The 16,340-nt window shown below is 38.1% G+C and overlaps 2 protein-coding genes across 14 annotated transcripts in view; one reads left to right on the plus strand and one right to left on the minus strand.

Moving 5' to 3' along the window:
* Positions 1–15,437, plus strand: part of adipoqa (adiponectin, C1Q and collagen domain containing, a) — a 68,398-nt gene extending 52,961 nt beyond the window's left edge. For 5 of the 13 annotated variants that reach the window (XM_073940477.1, XM_073940478.1, XM_073940473.1 and 2 more), the window contains 3 exons: positions 10,819–10,934; positions 11,018–11,246; positions 12,202–13,282. In XM_073940477.1, the coding sequence (XP_073796578.1) occupies positions 11,042–11,246; positions 12,202–12,752 (756 nt within the window). In that variant the 5' untranslated portion in view covers positions 10,819–10,934; positions 11,018–11,041 and the 3' untranslated portion in view covers positions 12,753–13,282. 13 annotated transcript variants of the gene reach the window in all.
* and1 (actinodin1) overlaps positions 13,517–16,340 on the minus strand; it is a 3,866-nt gene continuing 1,042 nt past the window's right edge. The window contains 3 exon segments of the mRNA NM_001197254.1: positions 13,517–15,495; positions 15,585–15,724; positions 15,825–15,869. Coding sequence (NP_001184183.1) covers positions 14,032–15,495; positions 15,585–15,724; positions 15,825–15,869 — 1,649 coding nt within the window. The 3' untranslated portion in view covers positions 13,517–14,031.

The raw sequence follows: 16,340 nt of genomic DNA on the forward strand, positions 1-16,340 counted from the left end.
ATTCACACAGGCTCACCAAAACTGGACAATAGAAGATTGGAAAAACGTTGTCTGGTCAGATGAGTCTGGATTTCTGCTGTGACATTCAGATGGTAGGGCCTAAATTTGGTGTCAACAACATGAAAGCATGGATCTATCCTGCCCTATATCAATGGTTCAGGCTGGTGGTGGTGGTGGTGTATGTTTTGGAGGATATTTTCTTGGCACACTTTGGGCTCATTAGTACCAATGGAGCATCGTGTCAACGCCAAAGCTTACCTGCGTATTTTTGATGACCATGTCCATCCCTTTATGACCACAGGATAACGTGCCATGTCATAAAGCGTGAACCCTCTCAGACTGCTTTCTTGAACATGACAATGAGTTCACTGTACTCAAACAGATTCCACAGCCGCCAGAACTCAATCCAATAGAACATCTTTGGAATGTTGTGAAAAAAAAGATTCGCATCATAAATAACATCTCAAAATTAGGTGAGTTTTTCTTTAAAACAAGCTAAATGATCTGCCAATGGTGTAAAGAAAGAGTCTTGTTTTTTTTTCCTTTTAATAATTGATTTAGGAAATTTTAGATATAGAAACAAGACAAAACAATCTAAATGAGAAAATATTTTGCAGTGTACACAACCAATCCTAACTTTGTAGTATTTTTTTTTTCTTAAATAATTGTATTATTATTAAGCATCACTATAATTACTTCAATTGTTCTCTTTTTAAAACTACTATGAATAAAAGTATTAAATGTGAATATGGTTCCACAAGTAACTGCATGGCATTTTTCGGTGAATAAAAATGTATTTGTAATGTTCCTGCAGCATCATAAAAAAACTATTTAATAATCAAAAATCTCTTTAATGATGATCCATGTCCTAATGACCAAAGCAGGCCTCTGATATCCCAGAAATCACATCCTATAGTGCTTCTTTATCCTTGACCCGTCGGTGCTTTAAAACTTCATTGACTGTGTGTTCATAATCAACTGTGATGAATACACTGAAGAATCACAGCACATTCATTCCCCTCCTACTCGCCGCTGTTTGAATGATGTTTCTTCCCAGTCATTTTCATAAAGAATTTAATATTTGGACTTTGAGGAATGATCCGCCATACTGCTATAAATCTTCATTAAATCCGGCACAGTTTCCTTGCTCATACTCACATGTTTGTTTGACCAGAAGTCTTCGTTTTCCTGGGACACTAACCTATTTTTTGAGGATCCTTCTCCTAAAGATTTGTGCTTTCTGTTGAAAATATACCCATTTTCTGGACCAATTAATGTGTTAGATGTTGCACATTCTTTATTTTTTTAAAAATTGTGTTGTAATTTGCTGTCATCCCTTATAGAAATCAATTAAGATGATGTTGCATTTTTATAAAATCTAAAAAGAAACACATTTTTACAAGGGGGGTTAGCCAAGGGGGGTTAAGCACCAAAAGCAGCCCATATTAAAGTTTTTATTTTTTATTTTAATACCAATTAGACTATTGTAGTCATCCATGATTTTTCAAATGGACTTATTTAATGTATTATTATTTACTTAATTTAATTTATTATTTAAATGACCAAATTCGGACTGTGGAGAGATGAATGTGCTGACCAGTTTGTTAGTTGTCTGATAAATGACAAAAGGCAACAGTTTTTAATTTACAACTTTAACAGACTCCTATTTTTTGGTACATCAAAAACTGGTTATGATGATCATCTGACGGGCTATACCAGCAAAGAATGGTGCTTAAATGTCATTAAATGCAGTATTTAATAGAAAGTTTTTAATAAAAATTAATTATATATTCATTATAAAATTTAAAATAGAAAATGAAGCCAATAACTGTAAAAAGGTCCACCTTTTGAGAAAAAAAGATCTACCCCTTTCATCAGGCTGGCTATGGTCCTGTTTCAATTGCTCTGATTTTAAAATGTTTAATGTCTAATTAGTTCTTCTAAAGCAAATGTTTACATGAATTTGACATGAAATCTGTATTATTATTATTACTGTAAATTAAAAATATATAATTTTAAAAAAAATAAAGAAAAATGTTTTTTTGTTTTTTTTTTACTTTTAATTTATTTTAATACCTAATTTCATTTATATTTAATTTGAGCATTTTTTTAGTATTATTAAAAACAAATATGACAGTGTTCTCCCCGTGTTTGCATGGGTTTCCTCCAGGCGCTCCGGTTTCCCCCACAAGTCCAAAAAGATGTGGTATATGTGAATTGGGTTGGCTAAATTGTCCATAGCAGGGGTCACCAACCCTGTTCCTGGAGAGCTACTTTCCAGCACATTTCAGTTACAACCCTGACCACACACACCTGTTTGTAATTATCAAGTTCTGCTTTAGGTACTATTAATTGGTTCAGGTGTGTTTGATCAGGGTTGGGACTGAATTCTGCAGGAAGGTAGCTCTCCAGGAACAGGGTTGTTGACCCCTGGTCCATAGTGTGTATGGGGGGATGTTTCCCAGTGATGGGTTGCAGCTGGAACGGCATCCGTTTCGTATGACACATGCTGGATATGTTGGCGGTTCATTTTGCTGTAGCGACCCCAGATTAATAAAGGGACTAAGCCGAAAAGAAAATAAATGAATGAAATATGAAAATATTAAAAAATAAACATTTTTGAAGAGTTTTATTTGCAAGTACAGAAAGCTTTGTTTTAATTCATTTTCATAAATCAATTTTTATCGTTTGTTGAAGAGTTAATTTGCAAAACCAAAGGAAACATTAAATCATTAGAATGTTCTCTGTTTGTGCTTTACTTAGCTTTCTTCGATGAAGCTTTGCAAACTTTTCCCCAAACTTCACCCTGACAACTTTCCACCTCCACGACGCTCATTTAAAGTAACATTTCAAAGCGTTTATTTTGAAACACGGGCCGTCATGAAAACCCATTTTCAACTGTAACTGCACATTTCTCCCTGCCGAACACAGCTGTCATAATCATAATAAACCCCTCATGGTATTATTCCTCTATTACCTGTTATAATCCAGTTCCAGAGGAATCCTGGAAATGACTGGAACTGGGCGAATTGGAAAAGCTCTGCAATGGGAAGATAAGCCTGTTTGCTTTGCTTTCTACCATTCAGGCTGTTTTTTTTTTCTGAATCGCTGCTTCTTCATTTGTGTCCGCGCACACTTGTTTACGTTTTATCACTGATTAGTGCATGTGAGCTTGCCCTGAATGATCTCGGTAATGATGACTTTCCCTCCAGACTGATTCAATAAAAGGGAAGCAGCTTCAGGTCTCTGAGCTAAATATAGCGCTTTCATGTAAAAATGGGGTTAATTGCTTGGCTTGTTGTTTAATGCTTGCATTTAATGCTCCAGTTTTCGCTCTTTGTTTGGCGATATGAAACTTCTGGAGTAAATGATGTCTAAATGTTCCCTTAATTTTACATCGGTAAGGTTTAAAGGGATTTTAAAAGGTCTTCATGTCAAATCAGCATTTTTTTTCCATTTCTTGCAAGTTATGCAAATAAATGCTTTTCTCAGTTGTTATCAGAATAATAAGAAGGTTCTGAAAAAGAAAACAAGCAAAACTAACTCAATTTTTACTACTTGAAGTTAAATGAACATGTAAACAAGAACATTTAGAAAAATTTAGACAATACCAATTGTGAAATATAAAACAAAAATCAGTCAAATATATTTTAAATGTAACATAAAAACTGTATTTTACACTCTCAGAAATAAACATATATGTGAGCTGTCACTAGTGGTACCTTTTTAAAAGGTACACATTTGTACCTAAAGGGTCCATATTAGTACCTTAAAAGTATATAATATATAAAGGCAACAGTAACTCAATAAAACACTTGAAGAAGTGAAGAACATTACCATAAAATTAATAACTAGTCACATTTTCCAGTATACATTTTAGCGAGTAAAAAACATGCAAGACAAAGGTAATTGGTAAAACTGGTCATTTTTAGAAAGGGGTCTGCAGTCTGAGCTGCATCCAATGCTTTTTAATGCGCTTACCTAACTCCACCTTTTACCCTACCCATCACAGTGACGTCACTCACTCCATTGAGTGCATTGTGTCTGACATTGCAACCTCAGCTTGCATCATAAAGGCTGCATCCAGATACTATTGAATTTTTATACATTTTATGCATATGAAGTAGATTTTATACTGCAACAAATAGCTCATTGAATAAAATGGCAAACTAAAACGATCAAAATCATTCTTGAAAATCAGTTTGGGGCTAAGAATCAAATATATTTTATAAGGTTCATATTCTTCTCAGAAATAAAGGTACGCAATTTGTCACTAGTGGTACCTTTTCGAAAGGTAATTTTGTACCTAAAGGGCTCTTATTAATACCTTTAGGGTACATATAAGTACCTAAAAATTCCAAAAGTGTTCCTCTTAAAATTTTTAGGTACTATTATGTACTTTTGAGGTACCAATATGGACCCTTCAGGTACAAATACCTTTTGAAAAGGTACCACTAGTGACAACTCACATATATCTTTATTTCTGAGAGTGTACAATACAGGTTTTATGTTACATTTTTAAATATATTTGACTATTGTTTTATATTTCACAATTGGTATTGTAATTCGTTATTAATTATATAGTTATGTTCTTCATTTCTTCGAGTGGTTAGTTGAGTTACTGTTGCCTTTGTACCAGACCAGTCTGGCCATTCTCCTCTGACCTCTGGCAAGAACAAGGCATTTGCGCCCACAGAACCACTCACTGGATATTTTCTTTTGGACATTCTCTGTAAACCCTAGAAATGGTTGCGCATGAAAATCCCAGTATAGATTAACAGCTTCTGAAATACTCAGACCATCCCGTCTACCATGCCATGTTCAAAGTCACTTAAATCGCCTTTCTTCCTCATTCTGATGCTTGGTTTGAACTGCAGCAGATCGTCTTGACGCTGGCTGCGTTCGAAACTGCCTACTACTTAGTAGGTACTTTACTTGAATTTAAACATACTACTCTGCCGTTAAAAGTATGTTTCATACAGTATGAATGTGAGCAGAATGAATGGAATTCGATTGTACTACATCCGCCATTTTGTCTTGGTCAAGTGACCTACCTGCATCAGTTGCCTTGCTTCACTCCCATTCATGAATTCTCTCGCAGGGCATCATAGGATAATGCAGCGTGCATGGGATGCGCACTCCAGAATCTCGCCGGAAGTATTAAGTCATCTGGGTACTTCTCGCATACTGATTTTGGATTTCTATGATTGGTGACATATACTTGGCTCGCATTCTGACTTTAGCGTACTATATAGTATGGAAGTATGTGGTTTCGGACGCAGTCCCTGTCTACATGCCTAAATGCATTGAGTTGCTGCCATGTGATTGGCTGATCAGAAATTTGCATTAACAAGCAGTTGGACAGGTGTACCTAATGAAGTGGCTGGCGAGTGTATATCAGCCTGTTGTTGGAAACAAAAACTTAAATATGACCTTTTATAATGAATAATAGGGGCTCTTTCCTATATATTTATGCACATAGTACATTTACGTAATAATTTTTTGAGGCAACCGTTACTTTTTAAAATTAAACTGCAGTAAAAACAACGGGTTTACTCACTTAAGTCAACTAATTGATTTTTATATAACATAAACTGTCAATCAGACAATACAAGACATGTATACCATGTACAGAGTTTGATCATTTTAAAACTTAGAGTCCTTAGCAATATAACGTGGCACACTTGGCTTTATAGTGTTGATAAATCCGCTGTATATGTATATGACTGACCCATTATGAGCAATTATTGATGATCAGCGTCTAATCATAATGCGTTCATTGTGCTCAAAGCTTCATCTGCTTAAAGACACACAGTAACAGATCAATAGTGCTGATTCCAAGGTGAAATCGGAGGATGATTATTCAGTTATGACATTTGAGCAAAACATAGTTTAACCAGAATATGTTGGCATTTTATAATCTGTACAAGTAACACAATTAGTCCCTTGCAGTGTCAGATGGCATATAGATATATGTGTGAGACAAATGCTGACCTTTTACGGCAGAGAATGGAGAGTTTCCTTCATATTTCCTCCATTTAATGGAGCATCTAATTAACTCTGAGAGTCCATATAAAAAGCTGAAGAATCCAGCTCTGTGGAAGGTTTATAGAGCGACATTATGCATTGTTATGGTAAAAGGAGCATGTATGTTGAGCTCTGTTGTGCTGACCTTATCAAAAGATTAAATAAAAACAAAAGTGAAGACAGCATGCCTCGAATGTTCTCCAGTTATGTTAAATAATAGTCTGCTGCATATTTTTGCCAAAAAGAGCATGTAATAATATAATTATGTATAAAATATTAATAAATTAAAAGTGATAATGTGCTGATTTTGCAGCCTTGGCCTTTTTTCTGCTTAATAGAAGATGTTAGGCATTTTTATTTATTTATTTATTTATTTATTTAGTTAGTTAGTTAGTTAGTTAGTTAGTTAGTTAGTTAGTTAGTTAGTTAGTTAGTTAGTTAGTTAGTTAGGTTTTACAATATAGCAAACCCCAATACCCAAAAATGACCCCAGACAGGGTTAGGGAAAACAATTAATAATCATTAAAAAAATAAAATTAATAAATAAATAAATACACTTTTAAAAAAGAAAAGATATCTATTCAAACACCAATTCACATTCACCAACTTCTGACTTCCAAAGTTTCCTCAATATTTCCATTTTCCACGACGTTCAAAAACACCTGCCAGACATTGTAAAATTCAGTGCATTTTTTTCCTTATTACATATGTGAGCTTTTCAAGAGCCAAACATGTTATAAGTTTCTCAACCAAAGTCCAATAGAGGGGCGATTAACATTTTTCCAACACAATACAACACATTCCAGCACACAATAGAAAAATGTACCTTCTTGTATCTTATTGCATTTAAAACTAAGATCTGGGATATTAGGGTTGCATTTATTTAATTTTACAGGACTAATATAGGTTCTTATTACTCAATTATATTGTATAGCAGTCTCAATCAGGAAATAATGTTTTTGTTTGTGCAATCAAACATATGGATATTCCAACAGAGGACTGGAATACAACGTTTATATCTTAATTAAAGCCATGCTAGTCTTTTATTTTCAGAATTTTTCCTTATGATTCTCTTTTAATATATATTGCATAACTGTGTAAGTCATCCTTTTATGAAACAATCTTGTTCTGTAAGAGTTAACGACATTTTACTCATTTATTTTATTTTATTTTTTTGCTAAATTATCAATGAATTAAATTTGGATTTGTTATATGGTGTATTTTTTATTGTTTAAATTTAGTAGGCTTACAATTTATTATTGATTGATTATTATTGATTAACAAAATCACTATAAACTATCTGACAAAAGTCTTGTCACCTACTTGACTTTTAGTTGATCATTTGGTATCAGAAGTGGCTTATATGAAAGGCAAAGGGTTCTAGATTACACTTATTTTACCTAAATAAAATATGGTCATGCCTTGACTCTTAATTATTTAATTTTTACAGTAAGGTCTGACTTTGTTTAGACAAAAGTCTTGTCACTTAACAGAAATAACGAAGAAAATAAACTCATGGTGCAGTGGAAAAATAATTAATATTGTGTATGACTCCTATGAGCTTGGAGGACTGCATCCATACATCTCTGCAATGACTCAAATGTATTAATAAAGTCATCTGGAATGGCAAAAAAAAAGCATTCTTACAAAACTCCCAGAGTTCATCAAGATTCTTGGATTCATCTTCAATGTCTCCTTCTTCATCTTACCCCAGACATACTCAATAATGTTTATGTCTGGTGACTGGGCTGGCCAATTCAGAAGTATCTTGACCTTTTTTGCTTTCAGGAACTTTGATGTGGAGGCTGAAGTATCAGAAGGAGCTCTATCCTGCTGAAGAATTTGCCCTCTCCTGTGGTTTGTAATGTAATGGACAGCACAAATGTCTTGATACTTCAGGCTGTTGGTGTAGCATCCACTCTGCACTCTAACCCCAAACCATGACTTCCTTCACCAAACGTGACTGATTTCTGTGAGAATCTTGTGTCCATGCAGGTTCCAATAGGTCCTCAGTATTTGTGTTTATTATGATGTAGTTCAACAAATGATTTATCTGAAAAATCTACTTTCTGACACTTTTCCAAATGATCAACTAGAACTAGTGTACATGTGTCTGTATTTATGTATTTTTATTTTGACTTAATATTTTGGGGAAAATGTTAAGCATTTTCATTTTTGTAACATTTTTATTTTTATTTATTTTCGGAATCATTGAATTAAATTTGGATTTGGTATGTGATGAGCTCTCAAGAGTGTATTTGTGCATTTTTCGTTTTTATTGTTTAAAATCAGTAAGTTTAAAATGTATTTTATTTAAAAAGATGACTTAAAACTTATTGTAGGTTATCTAGATTTGCCACTGTTAGGTGCTTTAATAGGTGTGTATGTGTTTGATATATTTAAATAAACATTGATTTATCTTTACTAATTAATTTCCTCCCGTCTTCCTCACTCATCTTATTTTTAATCAGGAAATAAACTTGCAAATTGCATACAGTTTGCTTTTATGTTTAAAAAGAGGCATCCATTAAATTAAAGTTGAAGACTTTTTAAACTTTTGTAGACTTTGGGCACTCTTTACTTGTTCCAAATTTAAGTATCTTTATTCAGTTTATTTAGAACACACACACACACACACACACACAAGATATTTTGAGAAAAGCCCATTTCAATGTGGTCATGTTATTGGCCCGTGAACATTTCCTACTTGTTATCAAACTATTTCATGTAACAAGATGGCAATTCAATCATAACTTAATGTTAAAACAGCTATCATAACATTATTTATCCGGTTACCATTTAAAACAGGAAATACGTTGGGACCATTGTTTTTGTTTACATCCTCAAAATAGTCTACTTTACAGAAGTCTCCAGCTTTCTTCAAAACAATTCAATTGTGTTCAACAGAACAAATAAACACAAAGTTTTTGAACCGTACGTTTATATTTTTAAATTAATTACTTCTTAAAAGTCTAAAAACGGCCACTGAGGACTTAAAGAAATACTTTTTTAACCACAAGGTGGCGCCCCATGATTGGATTACAGCTTTCTCTTTGCTTTGCTGGCAGTATTAAAGAGCCCATATTATGGGTTTTTGAAAATTCCCCTCCATGTAGTGTGTAACACAGCTCTAAGTGAAGTGAAGTATCCAGCTAAGGCTTAAATCTGTAAGAATACAGTGTTTAAAACTGTTGATTCATCTATAAAAGAGTCGAATCATAGTGCTTCAAACGAGTCGCCTTGATACCGACTCATTAGGTGTTTCGCCATGACGTACGAACGAAACAAAGTTTTTCACGTGCACGCGCAAACCCGGGAGATTTCAAACCTGAGGCCCCGCCCTCTGACGCAGTAACCCAGACACACACACACACACACACCCACAAACACACGCACACCCACAAACACACGCACACAAACATGCCGGTCGATTGAAGTCACACTGCAGATGGATATATTGAGTCTCTACCCAAAGATGAAACATCAGCATTATAACCAAGCAGTTGGAAACTTCTGGAAGCTACATGCTACAAAGAATACTTCATCTGAGTTTGTTAAAGGAAGGATCAGTAAAGAGTAACTGATGGACGTCAGGATGGGTTTCTTCCTACATTTCTCAAGTGTAAGTACGTGCGGTTAAAGTTGTTGCCTCGTTTACTCTAGCTTGCAAATGTATTTAGTTGTGATTTGTTACTTGTAACCGCGTGTACTGTATCAGGTTAACTGGATATATTATCTTATCGCGTGCAAAGTCACGTTAAAAATGCGACGCGTGCTGTTTGTTTATGGAGCTCCGTGCTAGAGTTCTGCTCCCGCGATTTATTCGGAAATGTATTCCCGCGCCGCAGAAATCTGGCGTGGGGAGAGAGAGAGAGAGAGAGCGAGAGAGAGAGCGAACGAACGAACGAGCTTTGTGTACTTTGTGCTGTGTGTGTGTTTTTAAACAGACAGCTTGGCTGTCTGGACTGTATACTGGGTGATATTTGGTTGTGTTCTTCGCTCTAGCGGGACCGGGCGCGGCGGGCAGAAAACGGAGCGGGTTCTCAGGCTAAAACCTGGCGGGTGCGGGCTGAAGCGGGAGCGTTGTCATCCGGATGTGTGTGTGTGTTTTTGTGTGTGTGTGGTATGGCGAGTACACGACTGTCTCCTTCGTTCGGTTATCCGTGGCACTATCCACTCGCCATAGTGTGGCAGCTAAAGTCCACGCCTACACTATCGAGCGTGTATGAACTGTGATTACTTTTTAAATTGCTGATTAGCTATTGGCCATTTCCCTCTCTGACTGAAGGCAGTCGACCAATCGCGACAGACTGTCATTGGCCCAATCAGCGCAGATTAGCTTCGCGCTAAGGAGGGGTTTGGGAACAAATGAATCACTGGACGATTCATACAGGAGTCGCTGGGATAATTAGATAAAAATAAATGCAGATTATAAGACCATGAAAGTGTTTTTTGACCTTGCATGCATATTAGACTGTTGTTGGAGACCCTTACAACCAAGATATGACCTTATTTCATGTATAATATGGGCTCTTTAACTGAGTGGCCTAAACAGGTCTTACTAAGTTACTAATCAGTCATTTGCTCATTTAATTTTTTTAAAACAACCACATATCTTTCACAGTATTAAAAAAAAGTGGTCAGCTAGCATTCCAGCTATGTGCTATTAGCTAATCACAACCAACGTGCGTTTAACAATCAATATGTTGCAGTAAATGAAAAAACAAAATACAAAACTCTCAGCCAGTCTTATCTTATCTAAATGTGTGTGCGTTTGTTTAATACCAACAGCTGCTTCGCCTGTCTGGTCAGATATTTTTAGGGATGACAAGCAGAGAGGAAACCCGAACACAAGGACAACGCAGCTCAAGCTATCAGTACACACAAGACCCTCTCTTGATGAGCAGGTAGGACAGGACTAATCTAAATGCACTATAAAATGAGTGATGATGTCTGAAATATTCTAACATTTTGCGTTGTATTTTTACAGTTTGACTTACAGATTGCTCCTCTTATGAGTTCAGCGTGGATTGTTGTGGTTTGTGTGGCGATGGTGGCCAGACTGGGTTTCTCTCAGATAGATTTGGCTGAGCAGAACAGCAGGGAACCTTGCGCCCGCTGGATGAGGGGTGTTTCTGGCATGCCGGGGTTTGGTGGCATCCCTGGACGAGACGGACGTGATGGACGTGAGGGGGAGAAGGGAGAAAATGGAGAGCCAGGTGATTCATTTAAAGCCATTTAGAGACAAGTAGCTTTAAGAAGTATTTAGACCTTTAGACCACACTTTTATTGAAGAGATAGTTTTTACTATTTACTCACCCTCAAGTGGTTCCATACATATGAGTTGAACACAAAACAAGACATTTTTAAAAAATGTTATAAACTTTTAATAATAATTCCTACATTTATATTGCGCTTTTCTGGACACTCAAAGCACTTTGCACATTTTTTTCATCCACCACCAGTGTGCAGCATCCACCTGGATGACTCGATGGCAGCCCTATTGTGCCAGACTGCACACCAGCTGATTGGTGAAGAGGAGACCGAGTGATTAAGCCAGTTATGATATAGGGATAGTTAGGAGGCAATGATGGACAGAGGCCAGTGGGCAAATTTGGCCAGGAAGCCGGGGTTAAATTCCTACTTTTCGAAGGACATTTTTAACGAACACAGAGAGTCAGGAGAAAGACAACACTTACTGATGCCTCATTCAGAATAGCAGCGACTTTGTATCTGCCTGTCGCTCTGGGTGGCGACTTGCTTCAAACGCATGTCTGTGTAGGTAACAACTGGCCTCTAAGCAAGCTAAGAGAGCATCATATGAGCTCTGCAGGTGCTCCTATTGGCTGTTGCTCAAGAAAGTCTCAATTCTCGCGTCGCTCGACACTTGTTCGTGTGGGTTTCCTTGGGTGCTCCAGTTTCCCTCACAGTCCAAAGACATGCACTATAGGTACATTGAATAAACTAAATTGGACAAAGTGTATGTGTGAATATGAGAGTGAATGGGTGTTTCCCAGTACTGGCCTGCAGCTGGAAGGGCATCCACTGTGTAAAATGTGCTGGGTAAATTGGCGGTTCATTCCACTGATAAATAAATGGACTAAGCTGAAGGTAAATTAATGTACTATCAGTGATTCTTGTTAGTTAAAAATTTGTTCAAATATCTTTGTCAAGGCCCCAAAGGACCAACCGGCGAGCCAGGTAAACCAGGAGATGAAGGATTTCCAGGCAAAAGAGGATTTCCTGGAAACCCAGGCCTGAAAGGAGAAAGTGGAGAGGCTTCCTTCCCCTACCACTCAGCTTTTAGCATGGGACTCACAGATAAAGTCAGCCCCGCCAGTGGATCTCCCATCCGCTTCACCAAAACCTTCTACAATGAACAACATCACTACGATGACATCTCCGGAAAGTTTCGCTGCGCCATTCCTGGGATCTACTACTTCACATATCACCTCACCATCAATGGCAAGGAGACCAAGGTAGCAATATTTCGAAATGGCCGAACTGTGGCCTTCACTCTTGACCAGTTCCACAGCGGAAATCTGGATCAGGCCTCAGGAGGGGTGATTTTAAATCTGTCTTCTGGAGATGAGGTTTGGCTTCAGTTGTATGATGACATATTTGATGAAGGGATTTATGTCGATTATAACAACGACTCCACCTTTTCTGGCTTCCTTTTGACGCCTAAAGTTTTAAGCAACCCATTTGACAACCGCAAACGCTAAAATGTCTTTATCACTTTAGCTCACTGACCTGATCATTGCAGTGTGTTTTAAGATCTAGAGGCCTAGAGACTACACATCAGGCCAATTTGCTTCCTCTCTGTAGGCTACTTTTGAGATATTTTAATCATTGTTCAAGGTCAGTTCATACCATCATATGTGCTGAGACATGACCTTGTAATTATATTTATGTTATAAATTAGATCATGTTTGGAGTGCAGCAGCAATAGGCGAAAGATTTTAATGAAGCAAAATATCATCACAGCTGTTAGGAAGTATGATTCATTATTGTTTATTAAAAATATTCTCAGGCTAATTGAGACATCTGTGTCACAACTTGGAATATTCTATAATTTGAAGAAACTATTCATTGTGAAGAGTTTTCACGTCTCTCTAAACTCCAGAGACAGTTAACAGGAATCCTGCAAATTAAATGTCACGTAACTGACACAAAGTTTGAGTTGTTAAAGTTTGTGAAAGCAGTATATGACATGTACTGATGGGGTGCTTGTTATTAAATATTTGTATGCTAATTTTCTGCAGAATATTTAATCACTGACTGTTTTAGTGAGTTGAAAAGTGAGATAATTAAGTTTATTGTATTGCAGTTTTTTTCTGAATGACAATGGAAGCATAATAAATTACCTGTCACTAATAGGCTTAGCAAAAAAATTGTAACTTCTAATTTTTTTCATGTAATAAATTTAAAGCTTTTTGTTGAACTAGTTTGCTAGCAGTAAAAATATATTAGAAAATAAAAGACATGCGAGATCTTTAAAGCTTTTATTTGAAACATTCAAAGAAAAACATCTTACAAATATGCAAACAAATCACAAAGCATTAAAAAGCATTGTTGCAAGTCCAGAAGATCATTAAATATTCATTTGTAGGGTGAATCTTGCCTAAAAGGAGCAGGGGATCGTGATTAGAGTACATTAGTTTTTTGCACATCATTTGTTTGGTTTATTTATCCCCCAAAATGAGCTAAAAAGACTGCTTCTATGGTTGAATATGGAGCAAAAAATCTCCAAGTCAATCTCTTAGAGAAGCTGGAACACACAATCAGGTTACATGGGCTAAACAAATCAGCAAGAAGATATAAGATCCAAAAAAAAAGTATAAATCTATACAAGTGCTGTCAAACTGTGAAATTTCAGCAGCTCTCGAAAATATTGTGAGTGAACCAAGTGAAATCCAGCTAAATTGATGTGGGCTCTTTTTTTTAAGTGAAAGTGTGTTTCAATATTTAAAATGTTCTGTCCTAGTTTAGTATTTCTGCTTTTTATTTCTTTCTGTAGTCTCCATTGTAGGCAAGGTGGTCATCCTGGCCAGGATACCGACCACCATATCCTCTCAGGACATCCTGAAAACTGGCTGCTCCTGGTTCTTGGGGGCCGTAGCCGGCATAGGGATCCTCTTGTCCACTCATGTAAGCGTCATATTGCTGCTGGTCATAGCCAGGGGTTTCAGGGTAGGACTCCTCGCGATGCTGAGGGATCTCCTCATGGTGGGATGGCTCCTGAGCTGGATGGGCCACATCCTCTTGAGGTGAAATACTGACGGGTTCGGCGGGCTCAGGTTCATAGCGGCGCAGGCGGCAGTTTCTGTCGTACTCTGGGTCACAGTCGGGATCAGGCTCGATCACCCCAGTTCTGGATCCATCTGCGTTCAGATGTGGCTCATAAGCTTCGGCTGGGTAGGATGGCTGTCTGTGCACAGCAGGGCGGCGCTCATTTTGGGAACTTAGTGGGATGCACTCTTTATCATACCCGACGAAACATTCATAGCCTTCTTTGGTTTTCCCACGTGGTCCCAAAGGGTGCTCTGGCTCCTCTGGCTGGTGGTACCTTGGAGGTTGCAGTTGTGCAGGCATGTGTCTCCGCAGGTCAGCCCCAGCAGATGCATCCCTGAACATGGCATAAGGATCATGTTGAGGGCTCTGAGGTGCCCGCATGGCGCCAGCTTCAGAGTTGAGCTTATCCTTCAGATTTTCATGGGCCAAACTGCCAATTCTTGTGGCGGTCAGAGGGTTGCAGTTATCTTCGTAGAGAGGGTTGCAGGGTGGAGATTCAGGGTTCTGCGAGGATGCCAGAGCAGCAGCATAAGCACAGTATGGGTCAACTCGGGGGTCACAGTTGGGATAACGCAGATAAAGACCAGAGGGGGCTTTCTGGACCAAATGTGGGACACATTGAGGATCGGTCTTAGGGTCACAGCCGAGATGGGCATAGGATGGGGCAAGAGCAGCAGCGGATCTGTATCCGTAAGCAGCACGGAGGTGGTACTGGAGACACTCTACATCCTCTGCATCACAGATGCGCAGCAGCTCAGCCCGCTGTTCAGCGGACAGGAACGGTTGCACCAATGGAGAGTAGTAGTATTGACCAGAACGTGGGTCCTTGACCACTGGGGTGTGAAGGTAGGCCGGGGCTTTAACTGGAGCAGGAGCAGGTGCAGGAGATTTGACAGGAGCTGGAGCCAAGTATGGGTAATATGAGTATCCCTTTGAATACAAGCAGTATGGGTCTCTGTAAGGGTCACAAGACTTGACTGGGGCAGGAACTGGCACCTCAGCTTTGGGCTTGGGTCTGTTGGTGTATGAGGACACACAGTTTGGGTCATCAGACTCAGCACAGGACTTGTAGATGTCACCAAGGTGCTGCAGGTACATCTTGTAGGAGCGACGTGACTCGGCCCGATTCTTGTTCTGCAGGTATGACAGATAGACACGATCCAGCTCTGCAACCTAAAGAGTGATAATAGAAGCGATACCTTGATTCAGTATTTGGATTATAAAACTCTGACAAAACATGACTGTTAATATACTTGACTCACTCCGTCTTTGTTCTCATTATCAGTGAAGTATTTGTACCAATTCCAGAAGTCAGAGTGCTGCTTGTACCAACTGATGTTTCTCCTGTTGCGGATCAGTTTCTTTGTGGCTTCCTCAATGCCTGTCTTGTCATCACTTCCATCTGGCAGAACCATCAGGTGTCATTTCATTCACATATAAATTATACAAGATATATATGGATTGGGACTCACTGACAAGACAGGGAAACAAGCCATACTTACCGTCTCCTTTTAAACGCTGGGTCACGGGGCCAGCCAGCAGAAATGCTTTTATGGAAGAAGAGTAGAGAGACAACAAAAATTAGGGGGTGCAGGTCTCAACCAGATGTTGCGTTCGTCAAAAGCAAAGTAGAAAAATGCTTACAGACGGTAAAGACCCAATAAGCTGAGGGCAGCAGGATGCAGTTTTACAAGTTTTTTGGGGGGGAGGTGGTAATATACAGTGTATTGTGGGAAATTAATCTTCAAACAGCACACATCAGCACTTTGATGCCTGGCAGCAGGGGGCTGCAATAACCAAACCTGTCCATAAGCAAAACCTATAAAATCTACAAAGGACCGGAGCCTCTGTACCTACAGGTGAACCTAATTATCCAAGCGTCAGGAAAGTGAATGAACTGACACTTTACCGTTTAATCTCTCTGAAAGTGACATTCATCTTGGCTGGAATGGGGACGTTTGTGTTATATTGACTTAGCGGAAGATCTCTGTGTCTTAAATGAGGGAGGTAAAGGAAAT

Source organism: Danio rerio, chromosome 24, assembly GCF_049306965.1.
Source record: "Danio rerio strain Tuebingen ecotype United States chromosome 24, GRCz12tu, whole genome shotgun sequence".
In the NCBI taxonomy this organism is placed as follows: Eukaryota; Metazoa; Chordata; class Actinopteri; order Cypriniformes; family Danionidae; genus Danio; species Danio rerio.